Source organism: Bombina bombina, chromosome 1, assembly GCF_027579735.1.
Source record: "Bombina bombina isolate aBomBom1 chromosome 1, aBomBom1.pri, whole genome shotgun sequence".
Taxonomy (NCBI): Eukaryota; Metazoa; Chordata; class Amphibia; order Anura; family Bombinatoridae; genus Bombina; species Bombina bombina.
The window spans coordinates 41,781,626-41,798,215 of record NC_069499.1 but is presented as its reverse complement, the minus strand read 5'-3'; the positions used below and the strand labels follow the sequence as shown (position 1 = coordinate 41,798,215).

General features: G+C 38.9%; 1 protein-coding gene across 3 annotated transcripts in view; it reads left to right on the top strand.

Annotated features, from left to right (window-relative positions):
- Positions 1–16,590, top strand: part of ARID4A (AT-rich interaction domain 4A) — a 79,150-nt gene that overhangs the window by 58,806 nt on the left and 3,754 nt on the right. For all 3 annotated transcript variants that reach the window (XM_053697316.1, XM_053697315.1, XM_053697317.1), the window contains exons 22-24: positions 296–400; positions 1,227–1,436; positions 1,652–1,798. In XM_053697316.1, the coding sequence (XP_053553291.1) occupies positions 296–400; positions 1,227–1,436; positions 1,652–1,798 (462 nt within the window). The remainder of the gene's footprint in view (positions 1–295; positions 401–1,226; positions 1,437–1,651; positions 1,799–16,590) is intronic.

The following is a 16,590-nucleotide window of genomic DNA, read 5'->3' as shown; positions in this document are numbered from 1 at the left end:
GTGAAATATGATCTGTTATGCATCTCCTTGGCCTATCTGTAGTGAAGTTATTAACTGTAGCAAAATATTATATAACGTTGGGTTTGTCCCCTTTCTTAACCTTCTTATGAACATTGTCCATAGAATGTTTGTTTGTTTTTTCTCTCTTTTGACATCTCAGCCTATTTATTACAGTATCAAATCTAAAGTCTAAAGGTTGTTACAGTTTTCTGTTGCCTATGCTATGACATGATGCTGTGTTTTTAGAAAAATCCCAAAACTACCAAATCATTATCTCTTCTATGTTTTACTTTAGGTCCAAAAAGAATGAGTGAGGGAAACTGTAATCTGCTGTCAAAGAAACAAAAACGCACCCCAAAACGGATAGGTGCATGCTCTAAAAGTGAAAAGAATGGGATAGGTGAGGGACTTATGTATGCATCACTTTCAAACAGACTTCAGGCTGTCTCTGTCTACTTCAAGCACCAGAGAGTATCCATTTCAGGATACATAGTCTGATTCACTGGACATCTTGGTCCCTGTTGTCTAAAGTTTCAGGAAATGTCTTAAAAATATCAATTTTACAGGCGTGGAATAGAAATGTGCAAACCTTAAAGGGACATTCAACACCAGAATTTTTAGTAGTAATTTATAGATAATCCCTTTCTTACCCATTCCCCAGTTTTGCATAAAAAAACTGTTATAATATACTTTTTACCTCTGTGATTACTTTGTATCTAAGCCTCTGCTAACTGCCCCCTTATTTCAGTTCCTTTAACAGACTTGCATTTTAGCCGATCAGTGCTGACTCCACAGGAGTGATCACAATGTTACCCATATGACACATATGATCTAGAAGTATCTAACTGTGAAAAACTGCACTAAGATAAGAGGCGGCCTTCAAGGGCTTAGAAAAGTTTTCCTTAACACAGTGCAGACAGTGAAGCTTTGTCTGAAAGGAACAGTCAAATACAAAGCAGTGTTGCACAATGGCAGCATATGAAAGGGACAGTCTACACCAGAATTTGTATTGTTTTAAAAGATAGATAATCCCTTTATTACCCATTTCCCAGTTTTGCATAACCAACACAGTTATAATAATATACTTTTAACCTCTGTGATTATCTTGTATTTAAGCCTCTGCAAACTGCCCCTTTTTTCAGTTCTTTTGACAGACTTGCAGTCTAGCCAATCAGTGCCTGCTCCCAGAGAACTTCTCGTGCTGAGATTTTGTTCTTGTCTTTTAGGGCAGAGCAGTGACAGCGAGGACCTTCCTGTACTCGACACTTCTGCTAAATGCAGCCCAGTCAAACACACAAATGTTCCCAAACAACAAAAAATAGCAAGGTCACCAGCCAGAATAACCTCTCCGCATTGTAAAGATGGAGAAAAGGAGAAGAATCGAGAGAAGCACCAGCACTCCTCTCCGCGGGCGTACAAATGGACACTGCAGCTCAGTAAGCATTTCTTTTTAGCCTATTTTGTGTAGACCTATGTTGTATAAAAGAAAAGTTAAATAGATTAATAAAGTTTGGATGATTTTGTTAGCATTGCATTAAGGGATTTAATATTGGGGGGGGGGCTTATTTGGGGAGGTTGTTTTTGGTGGGGGGGTATAAATTGTGGTATACTGTGGTGCCTAATGTGTTGTCGTAAATCTTTCGGGCTACAGGTGAATTAGATAACATGAATGGAACAGAAAGAATAGTCTTTCTCCAAGAGAAACTACAGGAAATGAGGAAATATTACATGTCCTTAAAATCTGAAGTAGCAACTATTGATCGGAGGCGGAAACGGTTAAAAAAGAAAGAGCGAGAAGGTGAGACGTTATTGTGTTTGGGTTTTATGTCTGTTTTATTGCACAATTGATTGGAAAGAACTTTGTGTTTAATTCCCTCAAAGGGGGAGAAGCTATAAACTGCTGATCCTTAGCTGAACACAGCCAGTGATTGGCTGATACACACATATGCCATCCCTGATTGGTTCGGTGGCTGTGGTCAGTAGTGTATTGCCAGTAGAGAGCTGGATTTAAAGGGACATGAAACCCAAACTTTTTCTTTCATGATTTAGAAAGAGCATGCATTTTTTATTTTTTTATTATTGTTTTAGCATATATATATACATATTCAACATCAAACAATTCCAACATATTGTTTATGCCGTACAAGGCACACCTTCCGACTAAAGAATCGTTAATCACAAAATATATCTACATTGTTATAGAATTATTGTTCTTAACATCGCAGATATTAGAACGTCAAAAGAATAAGAAATAAATTAAGTATAATATTAGGAGCATGCATTTTTAAACAACTTTCTTACTTCTATTAGCTAATTTGGTTCATTCTCTTGATATCCTTTGATGAAAGCATATCTAGATAGGCTCAGTAGCTGCTGATTGGTGGCTGAACATGGTTGCATCGTGTGATTGGCTCACCCATGTGCATTGCTATTTCTTCAACAAAGGATGTCTAAAGAATCAAGCAAATTAGATAATAGAAGTAAATTGGAATGCTGTTTAAAATTGCTTTCTCAATCTAACACATGAAAGAAAATGTTTGGGTTTAATGTCCCTTTAACTTTGCAGGGTGTTAAAGGGTGTCCTGAACAATAATGTGCAATATTCTAGCACATTAGAATATTTTATTGTTGCTTCTGTAATTTGATATACAGCAAATGATTCCCCTTAGTACCTCTGTTTGTCTAAAGACTGCAGGCACCGCCCCATCTCACAAGGGTTTGTGTATCCTTCATCTCACATTTATTACGTAGGCTTCAGACACCATGAGCTGATGAGCCAATCTAACAGACAGACATAGGGACATGAAACCCAAAATCTTAATAATTCAGATACAGCATACAATTTATTTGTATGATTAAATGTTCTTTATTTTCTTAACATTTGTTGAAAAACAGGGATGTAAGCTCAGGCGTGTGCACGTGTCTGCAGGTGTCTGCAGCAATATATGGCAGAAATTTGGCTACAATGTTATACATTAGCAAGAGCACTAGATGGCAGCACTATTTCCTGTCATGTAGTACTAATGTTATACATTAGCAAGAGCACTAGATGGCAGCACTATTTCCTGTCATGTAGTACTAATGTTATACATTAGCAAGAGCACTAGATGGCAGCACTATTTCCTGTCATGTAGTACTAATGTTATACATCAGCAAGAGCACTAGATGGCAGCACTATTTTCTGTCATGTAGTACTAATGTTATACATTAGCAAGAGCACTAGATGGCAGCACTATTTCCTGTCATGTAGTACTAATGTTATACATCAGCAAGAGCACTAGATGGCAGCACTATTTCCTGTCATGTAGTACTAATGTTATACATTAGCAAGAGCACTAGAGGGCAGCACTATTTCCTGTCATGTAGTACTAATGTTATACATCAGCAAGAGCACTAGATGGTAGCACTATTTCCTGTCATGTAGTGCTAATGTTATACATCAGCAAGAGCACTAGAGGGCAGCACTATTTCCTGTCATGTAGTACTAATGTTATACATCAGCAAGAGCACTAGAGGGCAGCACTATTTCCGGTCATGTAGTACTGTTATACATTAGCAGGAGCACTAGAGGGCAGCACTATTTCCTGTCATGTAGTACTAATGTTATACATTAGCAAGAGCACTAGATGGCAGCACTATTTCCTGTCATGTAGTACTAATGTTATACATTAGCAAGAGCACTAGATGGCAGCACTATTTCCTGTCATGTAGTACTAATGTTATACATTAGCAAGAGCACTAGATGGCAGCACTATTTCCTGTCATGTAGTACTAATGTTATACATCAGCAAGAGCACTAGATGGCAGCACTATTTCCTGTCATGTAGTACTAATGTTATACATTAGCAAGAGCACTAGATGGCAGCACTATTTCCTGTCATGTAGTACTAATGTTATACACTAGCAAGAGCACTAGATGGCAGCACTATTTCCTGTCATGTAGTACTAATGTTATACATTAACAAGAGCACTAGATGGCAGCACTATTTCCTCTCATGTAGTACTAATTTTATACATTAGCAAGAGCACTAGATGGCAGCACTATTTCCTGTCATGTAGTACTAATTTTATACATGAGCACTAGAGGGCAGCACTATTTCCTGTCATGTAGTACTAATGTTGTACATTAGCAAGAGCACTAGATGGCAGCACTATTTCCTGTCATGTAGTACTAATGTTATACATTAACAAGAGCACTAGATGGCAGCACTATTTCCTCTCATGTAGTACTAATTTTATACATTAGCAAGAGCACTAGATGGCAGTGCTATTTCCTGTCATGTAGTACTAATGTTATATATTAGCAAGGGCACTAGATGGCAGCACTATTTACTGTCATGTAGCACTAATGTTATACATCAGCAAGAGCACTAGCTGGCAGCACTATTTCCTGTCATGTAGTACTAATGTTATCCATATGCAAGAGCACTAGATGGCAGCACTATTTCCTGTCATGTAGTACTAATGTTATACATTAGCAAGAGCACTAGAGGGCAGCACTATTTCCTGTTATGTAGTACTAATGTTATACATTAGCAAGAGCACTAGATGGCAGCACTATTTCCTGTCATGTAGTACTAATGTTATACATTAGCAAGAGCACTAGATGGCAGCACTATTTCCTGTCATGTAGTACTAATGTAATACATTAGCAAGAGCACTAGATGGCAGCACTATTTCCTGTCATGTAGTGTTACAGACGTGCACGCTACCTATCTAGATATCTCTTCAACAAAGAATAACAAGAGAACGAAGAACATTTCATAATCGTAAATTGGAATCTTTTTTTAAAAAAACTGTATTCTCTCAATCGTGAAAGAAAAATGTTGGGGTTCGTATCCCTTTTTAAATACTCGGGTTATTGTCCTTATCAGCCATTAAGCAATCTTTCTACTGGTTAATATAATATTGTGTTGGTGTTATATATAGTTCTGTTTTACACCATTTAAAAAGTGTAGAGACACTGCAGAGTTTATTACTTGGTTGCCTTGGCAGCGGATCAGCTGCGTGGGTTGGAACTTCAATGCACGCTGTGCTTGGTTGTCTGACAGCCAATCAGCAGCTTGTGCCGGATGTCTTCAGTGTACAGCAATTCACTAGTTGCCTAGCACCTGCCCAGCACTCTATAAGGAGTCATTTCCACTCTACTTTGCTACTCTGGCAAATCATTCAGCTTTTCTCCTCTGCAACAAAAATCTGCATTGTTCTCCGTAGCATAACATACTGATTTTTAATGGCACAAAAAGCAGCTGCCTTTCATAGTTTAATTTCCCTTTAAAATATATTGTATAAGGGATCCTATTTCTTAGCAATTTTAATGTGTGTTACATATTTTTGTGCTTCTTGTTTTTATTACATAAATACATTTTCAAGCGTGTCTAGTAGTAAAGCCTCCCTTACAGATATTGGGGTCAATTTATTAATGTGCGAGCGGACATGATACAATGTAGCGTATCATTTCCGTTGCACATCGATAAATACAGACAGCATATGCGGTCGGCATTTATCATTGCACCAGCAGTTCTTATGAACTGCTGGTGCAATGCCGCCCCTTGTAGATTTGTGGCCAATCAGCCACTAGCAGGGGGTATCAATCAACCCGATTTGTATTCGATCGAGTTAATTTCTGTCCGCCGCCTCAAAACAGGCGAACAAGTTATGGAGCAGCGGTCTTTAGAAACACAGGGCATCAAGCTCCATATGCAGCTTGATAAATTGACCCCATTGTGTTTTCATCATGGATAGGTTCTAGCCCATATGGCAAGCTACTTTAGTATGTTCATTTTCAGATAAGCACGTCTTCCTTCTTTTGTATCTTTCTCTGGCCAACCATGGGTTATTAATTTGATGGTGTTGTCACAGAATACTGATACATAGCCATCTTCTCTCTCAAAGCAGAGGTGCATAAAGTAATGAGCATTTCTTTCTAATGACCTCAGTAGAGCAAGTGGTGGCTTTTAAGCATTTGGGAACTTGTGTGGTATAATCCCCACTGGGCCTCCCAAGTAATTTCATGCTGCCCTTGGTTGAAAGTTTGAGTAAGTTTACTCAGCCTTTTCATTTTTCCACAGGTCCTTTTCCTTCTCTTTTTGCATTCATTTTGTGAGAAATTGTTGCAGTTTTTTTTTTAGTAAATAAAAAATTATTTTAAATTTAAAGGGACAGTAACGTTTTTTGTTTCATTAAAAATTTAGATTTTTGAATTTTTAACTTTTTTTTTTTTTTTTTTTAATTTTTTATTGTTTAAGGTTTTTTTCCTTTGGAATAAGATGGTCCAAGAGGCCCTGCAAGCTGTTGCTTGTTGTCTATGTTTAAATACTAATGTTGAGCCTCCTATCCCTTTCTGTTCCTCTTGTATTGAGAGAACATTACATTACAAGTATAGACTTTGATTCTGAGCCTTCATTGTCTAGGGCGGATGTTGTTCAGGAGTCTCCTGTTCAGGCTAATCTGCAGCTTTCTTCTGAAGTGCCCTATGTTTCGTCTCAGGTTGTTTTTTCCTTGCAGGATATGGCTACCCATATATCCTCGGCAGTATCTGAGGCTTTGTCTGCTTTTCCTATGTTGCAGGGGAAGCGCAAGAGGAAGTATAAGGTTTCTGATTCTGTTGCAATTGTGTCTAGTGTTTCTTCTGATAAGTCTGAGGAGGAAGATACTTCAGTAGCATCTGCGAGTGAGATCTCGGATTCTGATAGTGTAAATCCTTCTTATGAACCTAAGGTTGTTTCCTTTAGGTTTAAGCTAGAGCACCTCAGTTTGTTACTCAAGGAGGTTTTGGCTACCTTGGATGACTCTGAGGTGTCAGTCATGGTTATTCCTAAGAAATCTAGTAAACTTAATACGTTTTTTGATGTCCCTTCCTCGGTGGAAGTTTTTCCTATACCAGATCGTGTTTCAGATATTATTGCACGAGAATGGGAGAAGCCTGGGATTCCTTTTTCCCCTTCTCCAATTTTTAGGTTTCCTATTGTTGATTCTATTAAGGAAGATGGTTCCTAAGGTGGAGGAAGCAGTTTCCACTCTGACTAAGAGGACTGCTATTTCTATTGAGGACAACTGTTCCTTTTAAAGATCCTACGGATAAGCAGTTGGAAGCTTTGCTTAAAAAGATTTATGTTCACCAGGGGTATCAATGGCAACTGGCTGCATGTATTGCTACGGTTACTAGTGCGGCGGCATATTGATTTGATGCATTGTCTGATTCTATTCAGTAAGATACTCCTCTTGAAGAAATTCAAGATAGAATCAAGGCTTTGAAGTTGACTAATTCCTTTATTGCAGATGCTTCTCTACAGGTCATCAAGTTGGGAGCTAAAATTTCTGGTTTTGCTATTTTAGCTCGCAGAGCTTTATGGTTAAAATCCTGGTCTGCGGATGTGTCTAAGCTTTTGTCTATTCCTTACAAGAGTAAGACTTTGTTTGGGCCAGGTTTGGCTGAGATTATTTCTGATATTACGGGAGGGAAGGGGCATTCTCTTCCTCAAGATAAAAGAAATAAACAGAAGGGTCGGCAGAGTAATTTTCATTCCTTTCGTAACTTCTCTGGTAAATCTTCCTCTTCTTCCTCCAAGCAGGAACAGTCCAAGCCATCTCGGAAGTCAAATCGGTCTTGGAATAAGAGGAAGCAGTCCAGGAAGCCTGTTGCTGACTCAAAATCAGCATGAAGGGTCTGCCCCCGATCTGGGAATGGATATTGTGGGGGGCAGAATCTTTCTTCACTCAAGTTTGGGTTCGAGATGTTCAGGATCCCTTGGTGGTAGATATCCTGTCCCAGGGTTACAAACTAGAGTTCAAGAATTTTCCACCCAGAGGCAGGTTTCTTCTTTCCAGGTTATCTGTAAACCAGATAAAAGGAGAGGCGTTCTTACGTTCTGTTCAGAATCTTTCCGATATGGCAGTGATAGTTCCGGTTCAGGAACAGGGTCTGGGTTTTTCGTTCCCAAAAAGGAGGGAACTTTCAGACCTTTTTTAGATCTCAAGAGTGTAAAAAAGTTACTCAGGGTTCCGTCTTTCAAGATGGGAACTATTCGTTCCATTCTTCCTTTTGGTTCAGGAAGGTCAGTTCATGACCACAGTGGATCTAAAGGATGCGTATCTGCATATTCCCATTCACAGGGATCATCACAGATTCCTAAGATTTGCATTTCTAGACAAACAATATCAGTTTGTAGCTCTTCCTTTTGGTCTGGCAACAGCTCCAAGAAAATTTTCAAAGGTCCTGGAAGCATTGTTGGCAGTGCTTCGATTGAAGGGTGTTGCAGTGGCTCCTTATCTGGACGACATTCTAGTTCAGGCTCCATCTTTTTAACTAGCAAATTCCCACACTCTGCGCTCCCACGGTTGGAAGGTGAATTTAGGGAAAAGTTCCTTAATTCCGGCTACAAGAGTGTTATTTTTGGGGACCATTATAGATTCTCTAGAGATGAAGATTTTTCTGATAGAAGCAAGAAAGTCAAAGATTTTCAATTTGAGTCTTGCTCTTCAGTCCCTTCTTCGGCCGTCAGTGGCTTAGTGCATGGAGGTTATTGATCTGATGGTTTCAGTCATGGACATCATTCCGTTTGCTCGGTTCCATCTCAGACCTCTGCAGTTATACTTGCTCAGGCAGTGGAGCGGGGTTTATGCGGATCTATCTCCAAAGATTGTTCTAGATCATGTCCAGAGATTCTCTTTCATGGTGGTTGTCTCAGGATCTTCTCTATCAGGGAACTTGCTTTCGCAGACCTGCCTGGGTGATTGTTAGCACAGGTGCCTGTTTGCTAGGCTGGGGTGCTGTCTGGGGTTCATTAAAGGCTCAGGGTCTATGGACTCGGGAGGAGTCGTTTCTTCCAATAAATGTTTTGGAACTGAGAGCAATTTTCAATGCTCTTCTAGCCTAGCCTCAGCTAGCTTCAACCCAGTTTATCAGGTTTCAGTCGGACAACATAACGTCAGTGGCTTACATCAATCATCAGGGAGGAACACAGAGTTCCTTGGCCATGACAGATGTAGCCAAGATTATTCAGTGGGCGGAGATTCACAACTGTTTGTCTGCTATCCACATTCCAGGGGTGGACAATTGGGAAGCAGATTTTCTGAGCAGACAGACTTTTCATCCGGGGGAGTGGGAACTTCATCCAGAGGTATTTTCCAGCTTGATTCTCAGTTGGGGGCAGCTGGTGTTGGATCTCATGGCATCTCGTCAGAATGCCAAGCTCCCGAGGTACGGGTCGAGGTCAAAGGATACTCAAGCTGTTCTGATAGATGCTCTGGTAGTTCCTAGGACTTTCAGTCTGGCATATGTGTTCCCTCCGTTTGCTCTTCTTCCTCGGGTAATTGCTCGGGTCAAACAAGAGAGGGCATCTGTGATTCTCATTGCTCGGCATGGCCTTGCAGAATCTGGTTTGCAGATCTGGTGGAGATGTCTTTTAAGGAAGAACCTTCTTCTGCAGGGTCCCTTCCTTCATCCAAATCTCGTTTCTCTGAAGCTGGCTGCTTGGAGATTGAACGCTTGATTCTTTCTAAGTATGTTTTTTTCTGAGTCAGTCATTGAGACTATGATTTAGGCTCGTAAGCCTGTGACTAGGAAGATTTATTATAAGATTTGGCGTAAATATGTGTATTGGTGTGAATCCAAAGACTACTCGTGGAGTAGAATTAGGATTCCTAGGATTTTCTTTTCTCCTGAAGGGTCAAATTTCTGCTTTATCTATTTTATTGCACAAGCGCGTGGCGGATGTGCCAGATGTTCATTCTTTTTGTCAGGCCTTGGTTAGAATTTGGCCTGTGTTTAAGTCTACTACTCTACCTTGGAGTCTTAATTTGGTTCTTAGAGTTCTTCAACAGGCTCCGTTTGAACCTATGCATTCTTTGGATATTAGGATGTTATCTTGGAAGGTTTTGTTTCTGGTGGCTATTTCTTCTCCTCAAAGAGTTTCAGAGCTTTCAGCCTTACAGTATGAATCGCCTTTTCTTATTTTTCACTCTAATAAGGTAGTTCTGCGTACTGCCTTGGGTTTTCTTCCCAAGGTTGTTTCTGATAAGAATATTAATCAAGAGATTGTTGTTCCTTCTTTGTTTCCTAATCCTTCTTCTCATAAGGAGCGTTTGTTGCACAACCTGGATGTGGTTCGTGCATTGAAATATTATTTGCAGGCGACTAAGGATTTTTGCCAGTCTTCTTCTTTATTTGTTGTCTTTTCTGGGAAGTGTAAGGGTAAGAAAGCTATGGCTACTTCTCTTTCTTGTTGGTTGAGGAGTGTTATTCGATTGGCATATTAGACTGCTGGTCAGCAGCCTCCTGAGAGAATCACGGCTCATTCCACGAGAGATGTTTCATCTTCTTGGGCTTTCAAAAATGGAGCTTCTGTAGATCATCTTTGCATACTTTTTCTAAATTTTACAAATTTGATACTTTTGCTTCAGCAGAAGCTTCTTTTGGGAGAAAGGTTCTTCAAGCAGTGGTGCCTTCTGTTTAGGTTAACTGTCTTGCCCCTCCCTTATAATCCATGTCCTCTAGCTTGGGTATTGGTTCCCAACAGTAATTAGAGATGATCGGTGGACTCGCTTTGTCATTAGAAAGAAAACATAATTTATTCTTACCTGAGAAATTTATTTCTTTCTTTCTTTCTTTCTTTCTGACATGGTGAGTCCACAGCGCTTCCTGTTTTTCAGACAGTTTGCTTTTCTGTAAACTTCAGGCACCTCTACACCTTAGATTACTTCCTTTCCCTTTGGTCGAATGACTGGGGAATGTGGGTAGGGGGAGTGGTATTTAACAGCTTTTGCTGCGGTGCTCTTTGCCTCCTCCTGCTGGTCAGGAGTGATATTCCCAACAGTAATTAAGATGATCAGTGGACTCACCGTGTAAAAAAATACATAAATTTATCAGGTAAGAATAAATTATGTTTTTCTAGAAGTTTGAATTTATGGTTTTATTTTATTTTTTGTGCTAGTTTTGTTGAATTTGACTTCTTATTCATGAGATTATCACAGACATTTTAGAGCAGCTAAATACCTTACGTTTTTTTGGCCAGATTAAGCAATATATGATGAGTTTTTTGTCATGATTTAGATGACTTTGTTCTCATGATATACTGAAAAGCAGGTTAAGTAGGCTTTCAGGTGTGCAGCGCCTGGCGTAATATATGGCAGCAGTTTTGCAGGAATACGTTTTTTTTTTTAATTAATTTTTCAGTTACAGTGTTAGCAATGTTTGGCAAAAGAATGTTCAAAAAAACGTTGTTAAAGGGACACTGTACCCAATTTTTTTCTTCTGTAATTCAGAAAGAGCATGCAATTTTAAGCAACTTTCTAATTTACTCCTATTATCAATTTTTCTTTGTTCTCTTGCCATCATTATTTGAAAAAGGCATCTAAGCTTTTTTTTGCTTTCAGTACTCTGGACAGCACTTTTTTATTGGTGGATGAATTTATCCACCAATCGGCAAGGACAACCCAGGTTGTTCTCCAAAAATGGGCCGGCATCTAAAGTTACATTCTTGCATTTCAAATAAAGATACCAAGAGAATGAAGAAAATTTGATAATAGGAGTAAATTAGAAAGTTGCTTAACATTTCATGCTCAATCTGAATCACGAAAGAAAAACTTTGGGTACAGTGTCCCTTTAAGTATAAATAAAGTTGTGCGGTGACGTCATTGCGTAATTGCGCGTGACGTCACCGCGCATCACGTGGTAGGAGCAGTAAGGAGCCCCCAGATTTCCCTCAAGGTGGGAGAGTGCTCATGACAGCTCTGAGCCGTCATTAGCACCAGAGTGAGAAACTCTGTCACGTTTCAGAGCCGTCATTAGCACTGAAAGGGTTAATTAGAGGTTAACTTGTTCTCATACGGACAGAGAGAAACTCTTAAAGGGACACTGAACTCAAATAGTTTCTTTAATGATTCAGATAGAGCAGACAATTTTAAGCAACTTTCTAATTTACTCCTATTATAATTTTTTTCTTCATTCTCTTGCTATCTTTATTTGAAAAAGAAGGCATCTAAGCTAAGGAGCCATCCAGTTTTTGGTTCAGACCCTGGACAGCACTTGTTTATTGGAGGATGAATTTATCCACCAATCGGCAAGAACAACCCAGGTTGTTCAACAAAAATGGTCCAGCATCTAAACTTACATTCTTGCTTTTCAAATAAAGATACCAAGAGAATGAAGAAAAATTGATAATAGGAGTAAATTAGAAAGTTGCTTAAAATGTCATGATCTATCTGAATCACAAAAGAAAAAAAATTGGGTTCAGTGTCCCTTTAAGCTGAAAGTCTAATTATCGATTTTTATTTTATTTTTTAAAGATTTTTATTGAGGACTTGCACATTACAAATGCAATATTTGCATAAGTGAAATTGCAATATGTAAAAATACATATAATGCTTCATGAGATTATACATAAATCTAAGATAACTATCCTCGTTTTTGTCCCAAACAACAACATTTTGGGCCTCTCATGGGTCCTCAGTATGTATACAGAAAATAATGGGATATTATAGGATTGAATCAAGCTGTATATACAAAGTTTTGAAAGATACTTTTAATACTTTTAATACTAACTTAAAAAATATATAACACCCTGCATAGATATAATTCAGATGTAAAGATCTTGTAATAAAAGATGGAGTGTGAATATGTAGAAACATAAAAATAGACTATATGAATAGTTGCAAAATAGGAGTGTGTATCGTGAAGTTTTTTTTGGAGATTTCCTCCTCTAAGAGAAAAGCATAGCAGGGAACTCCATCAGAATAAGCCACAAGATTATATAATTGTAGGCCAGGAGTATATAATGTTCCACATAGGAAAAGTGAGTGCGCCAAACAATTTCATCTATTAAAGACAGACAACTTCAGGTAGTAACTTTTTGCTGCCGTAATCCACGAGGAGAAGGTCAGCGTCACTCAGAAAAGATATATATGTTGAGGATGATGCGTATCTCCCTTATATCGTGGGTTGCTTAATGTTAGAGACTACTGGTGTCATATAATACACATTAGGAACATCATCATGTCCTCCACCTTAATAAAGAGTCAGAAACTATAATGATATCAAAACTACAAAAATCAGATACACTTTTGTTGAGCATATTATATAGGCTAACTTATGGAGAGCAGAACTAGCCTTAACGAGGTGTTAACAGCTGTAGTGCAGATAAATACGCATAATAAATACATTTTAGTAGAACATATTATTAATGGCAACTTATGAAAAACAGGGCTAACCTTAGCTAGGTGTCGGCAGCTGCAGTGCGTACAAATTCACATGAATCGAATTTTAGAACCAATGTTATTTTAGAAATTCTATTTACATAAACGAATGTTGATAAGAACGAATATTCATAAAAATTCTATTGTCGAATGTTATTTACAGTTTTTGAATGTCACATTCTTTTTCTAATATTACCTTTATAAAACAGTTATAGACTAGAAATACTATTTCGAAGTCGAATGCTACATTCAAATTTGAATGTGACATTCAAATTCGAATATTACATTTATACAACACAGTTGTAGACTAGAAATACTATTTCGAATTTGAATGCTCCATTCGAGTTTAAATGTGACATTCGAATGCGGCATTGGAATTCGAATATATATAAGAAATAACCAGCGCAAAACTCTGACTCAAGTGAAGTTTTATTTAACCCCTTAGTGACCAGAGCACTTTTCCATTTTCTGTCCGTTTGGGACCAAGGCTATTTTTACATTTTTGCGGTGTTTGTGTTTAGCTGTAATTTTCTTCTTACTCATTTACTGTACCCACACATATTATATACCGTTTTTCTCGCCATTAAATGGACTTTCTAAAGATACCATTATTTTCATCATATCTTATAATTTACTATAAAAAAAATTATAAAATATGAGGAAAAAATGGAAAAAAACACACTTTTTCTAACTTTGACCCCCAAAATCTGTTACATATCTAAAACCACCAAAAAACACCCATGCTAAATAGTTTCTAAATTTTGTCCTGAGTTTAGAAATACCCAATGTTTACATGTTCTTTGCTTTTTTTGCAAGTTATAGGGCCATAAATACAAGTAGCACTTTGCTATTTCCAAACCATTTTTTTCCAAAATTAGCGCTAGTTACATTAGAACACTAATATCTTTCAGGAATCCCTGAATATCCCTTGACAAGTATATATTTTTTTTTAGTAGACATCCCAAAGTATTGATCTAGGCCAATTTTGGTATATTTCATACCACCATTTCACCGCCAAATGCGATCAAATACAAAAAATTGTTCACTTTTTCACAAATTTTTTCACAAACTTTAGGTTTCTCACTGAAATCATTTACAAACAGCTTGTGCAATTATGGCATAAATGGTTGTAAATTCCTCTCTGGGATCCCCTTTGTTCAGAAATAGCACACATATATGGCTTTGGCGTTGCTTTTTGGTAATTAGAAGGCCGCTAAATGCCACTGCGCACCACAAGTGTATCATGCCCAGCAGTTAAGGGGTTAATTAGGGAGCTTTTAGGGAGCTTGTAGGGTTAATTTTAGCTTTAGTGTAGTGTAGTAGACAACCCCAAGTATTGATCTAGGCACATTTTGGTATATTTCATGCCACCATTTCACCGCCAAATGCGATCAAATTAAAAAAAACGTAAAATTTTTCACAATTTTAGGTTTCTCACTGAAATCATTTACAAACAGCTTGTGCAATTATGGCACAAATGGTTGTAAATGCTTGTCTGGGATCCCCTTTGTTCAGAAATAGCAGACATATATGACTTTGGCGTTGCTTTCTGGTAATTAGAAGGCCACTAAATCCTGTTGCGCCTCACACGTGTATTATGGCTAGCAGTGAAAGGGTTAATTAGGGAGTTTGTAGTGAGCTTGCAGGGTTAATTTTAGCTTTAGTGTAGAGATCAGCCTCCCATCTGACACATCCCACCCCCTGATCCCTCCCAAACAGCTCCCTTCCCTCCCCCACCCCACAATTGTCCCCGCCATCTTAAGTACTGGCAGAAAGTCTGCCAGTACTAAAATAAAAGGGTTTTTAAAAAAAAATGAATTTTTTTTTTAGCATATTTACATATGCTACTGTGTAGGATCCCCCCCTTAGCCCCCAACCTCCCTGATCCCCCCCAAAACCGCTCTCTAACCCTCCCCTCTGCCTTATTGGGGGCCATCTTGGGTACTGGCAGCTGTCTGCCAGTACCCAGTTTACAATAAAAAGTGCTTTTTTTGGGGTTTTTTTTGTTTTTTTCTGTAGTGTAGCTTCCCCCAACCCCCCACCCCCCACAAACAAACCCCCACCACCTTGCTGATTGTTTGGATTTTATTTTTTATTATATTTTTTATTTCCCCATTTTCTGCAGTGTAGCGGTTACCACCCGCTCCCTCCCCGTGCACGCGCCCGCCCCCACCCACCCGTGCACGCGCGCGCGCCCGTGCGCGCCCCCAGCCACCCCCGCCCACGATCCCGCCCCCCTTCAGATCCACATGGCCATCGATGGCCGCCACCCGCCTCCCGGTCCGGCTCCCACCCACCAACGCAGGTAGCCACCGATCTCCGGTGCAGAGAGGGCCACAGAGTGGCTCTCTCTGCACCGGATGACTTAAAAAGGTTATTGCAGGATGCCTCCATATCGAGGCATCACTGCAATAACCGGAAAGCAGCTGGAAGCGAGCAGGATCGCTTCCAGCTGCTTTCCACACTGAGGACGTGCAGGGTACGTTCTCAGGCATTAACTGCCTTTTTTCTGAGGACGTACCCTGCACGTCCTCAGTCGTTAAGGGGTTAAACACACAATAAGCGCTAAAATGTATGTACTTACTAGAAATCAAATGATTAAAAGCATGTCATAATTTGAAGTCCACTGAGCTCCTGCGGATGATTGTTAAGGCCACTCTACGGTTCCGTGTTGTTCCTGCAACGTATTGACGATCTTGACAAGATTACCGTGGGCTGTTATTTGTCGCCACTAGCGAGATCAGGACTGCAAGTTCTTATGAGTTTCTCAACACGTTTCTCCCGACGCCGGTCGGGCTTTCTCAAGAGGTGGATTGAATTACAGCTTTGGCATACGCGGGCTTTTTAAAGTTAAAAAAACGCCCCCTGGCATGTTTATATTCCGTATTAGCCAATCCAAAGATAAGGATTAATCACCTTGCCGTAGCTGTTAAGCAATATCCATTCTGATATACATTGTATACAATATTTGGATACACATTGATAACAAACAAATATAAAATAGAAACATCATTTGCCATACACTGTTTTCTTATTTAAAATGAAAAAATACTCGGCATACAAAATGTAATAAATTTTGATATATATGTGGTATCAAATTTAAAAACTCTAAACTAATGTCATCATTCATTATACCTATATGAAATAACACCCTATAATCGGCATAAATGATCAACATAGAGTATGTTCGCAGCTATGATATTATCACAACAAATAGTATCAAAAATAGTTACAGGAAATATTACATATATGCCTGTATGTCTATGTCGACATTTAAGCCCTTTGGTTCAGAACTGTCTAACTTGAAAATCCAAAAAGTCTCCTGCTTTCTTAACTTTAGGAGCCTATTATGTGCTAGGATCACAATTATGGACCTCTAAAAAATGTTTTGATTCA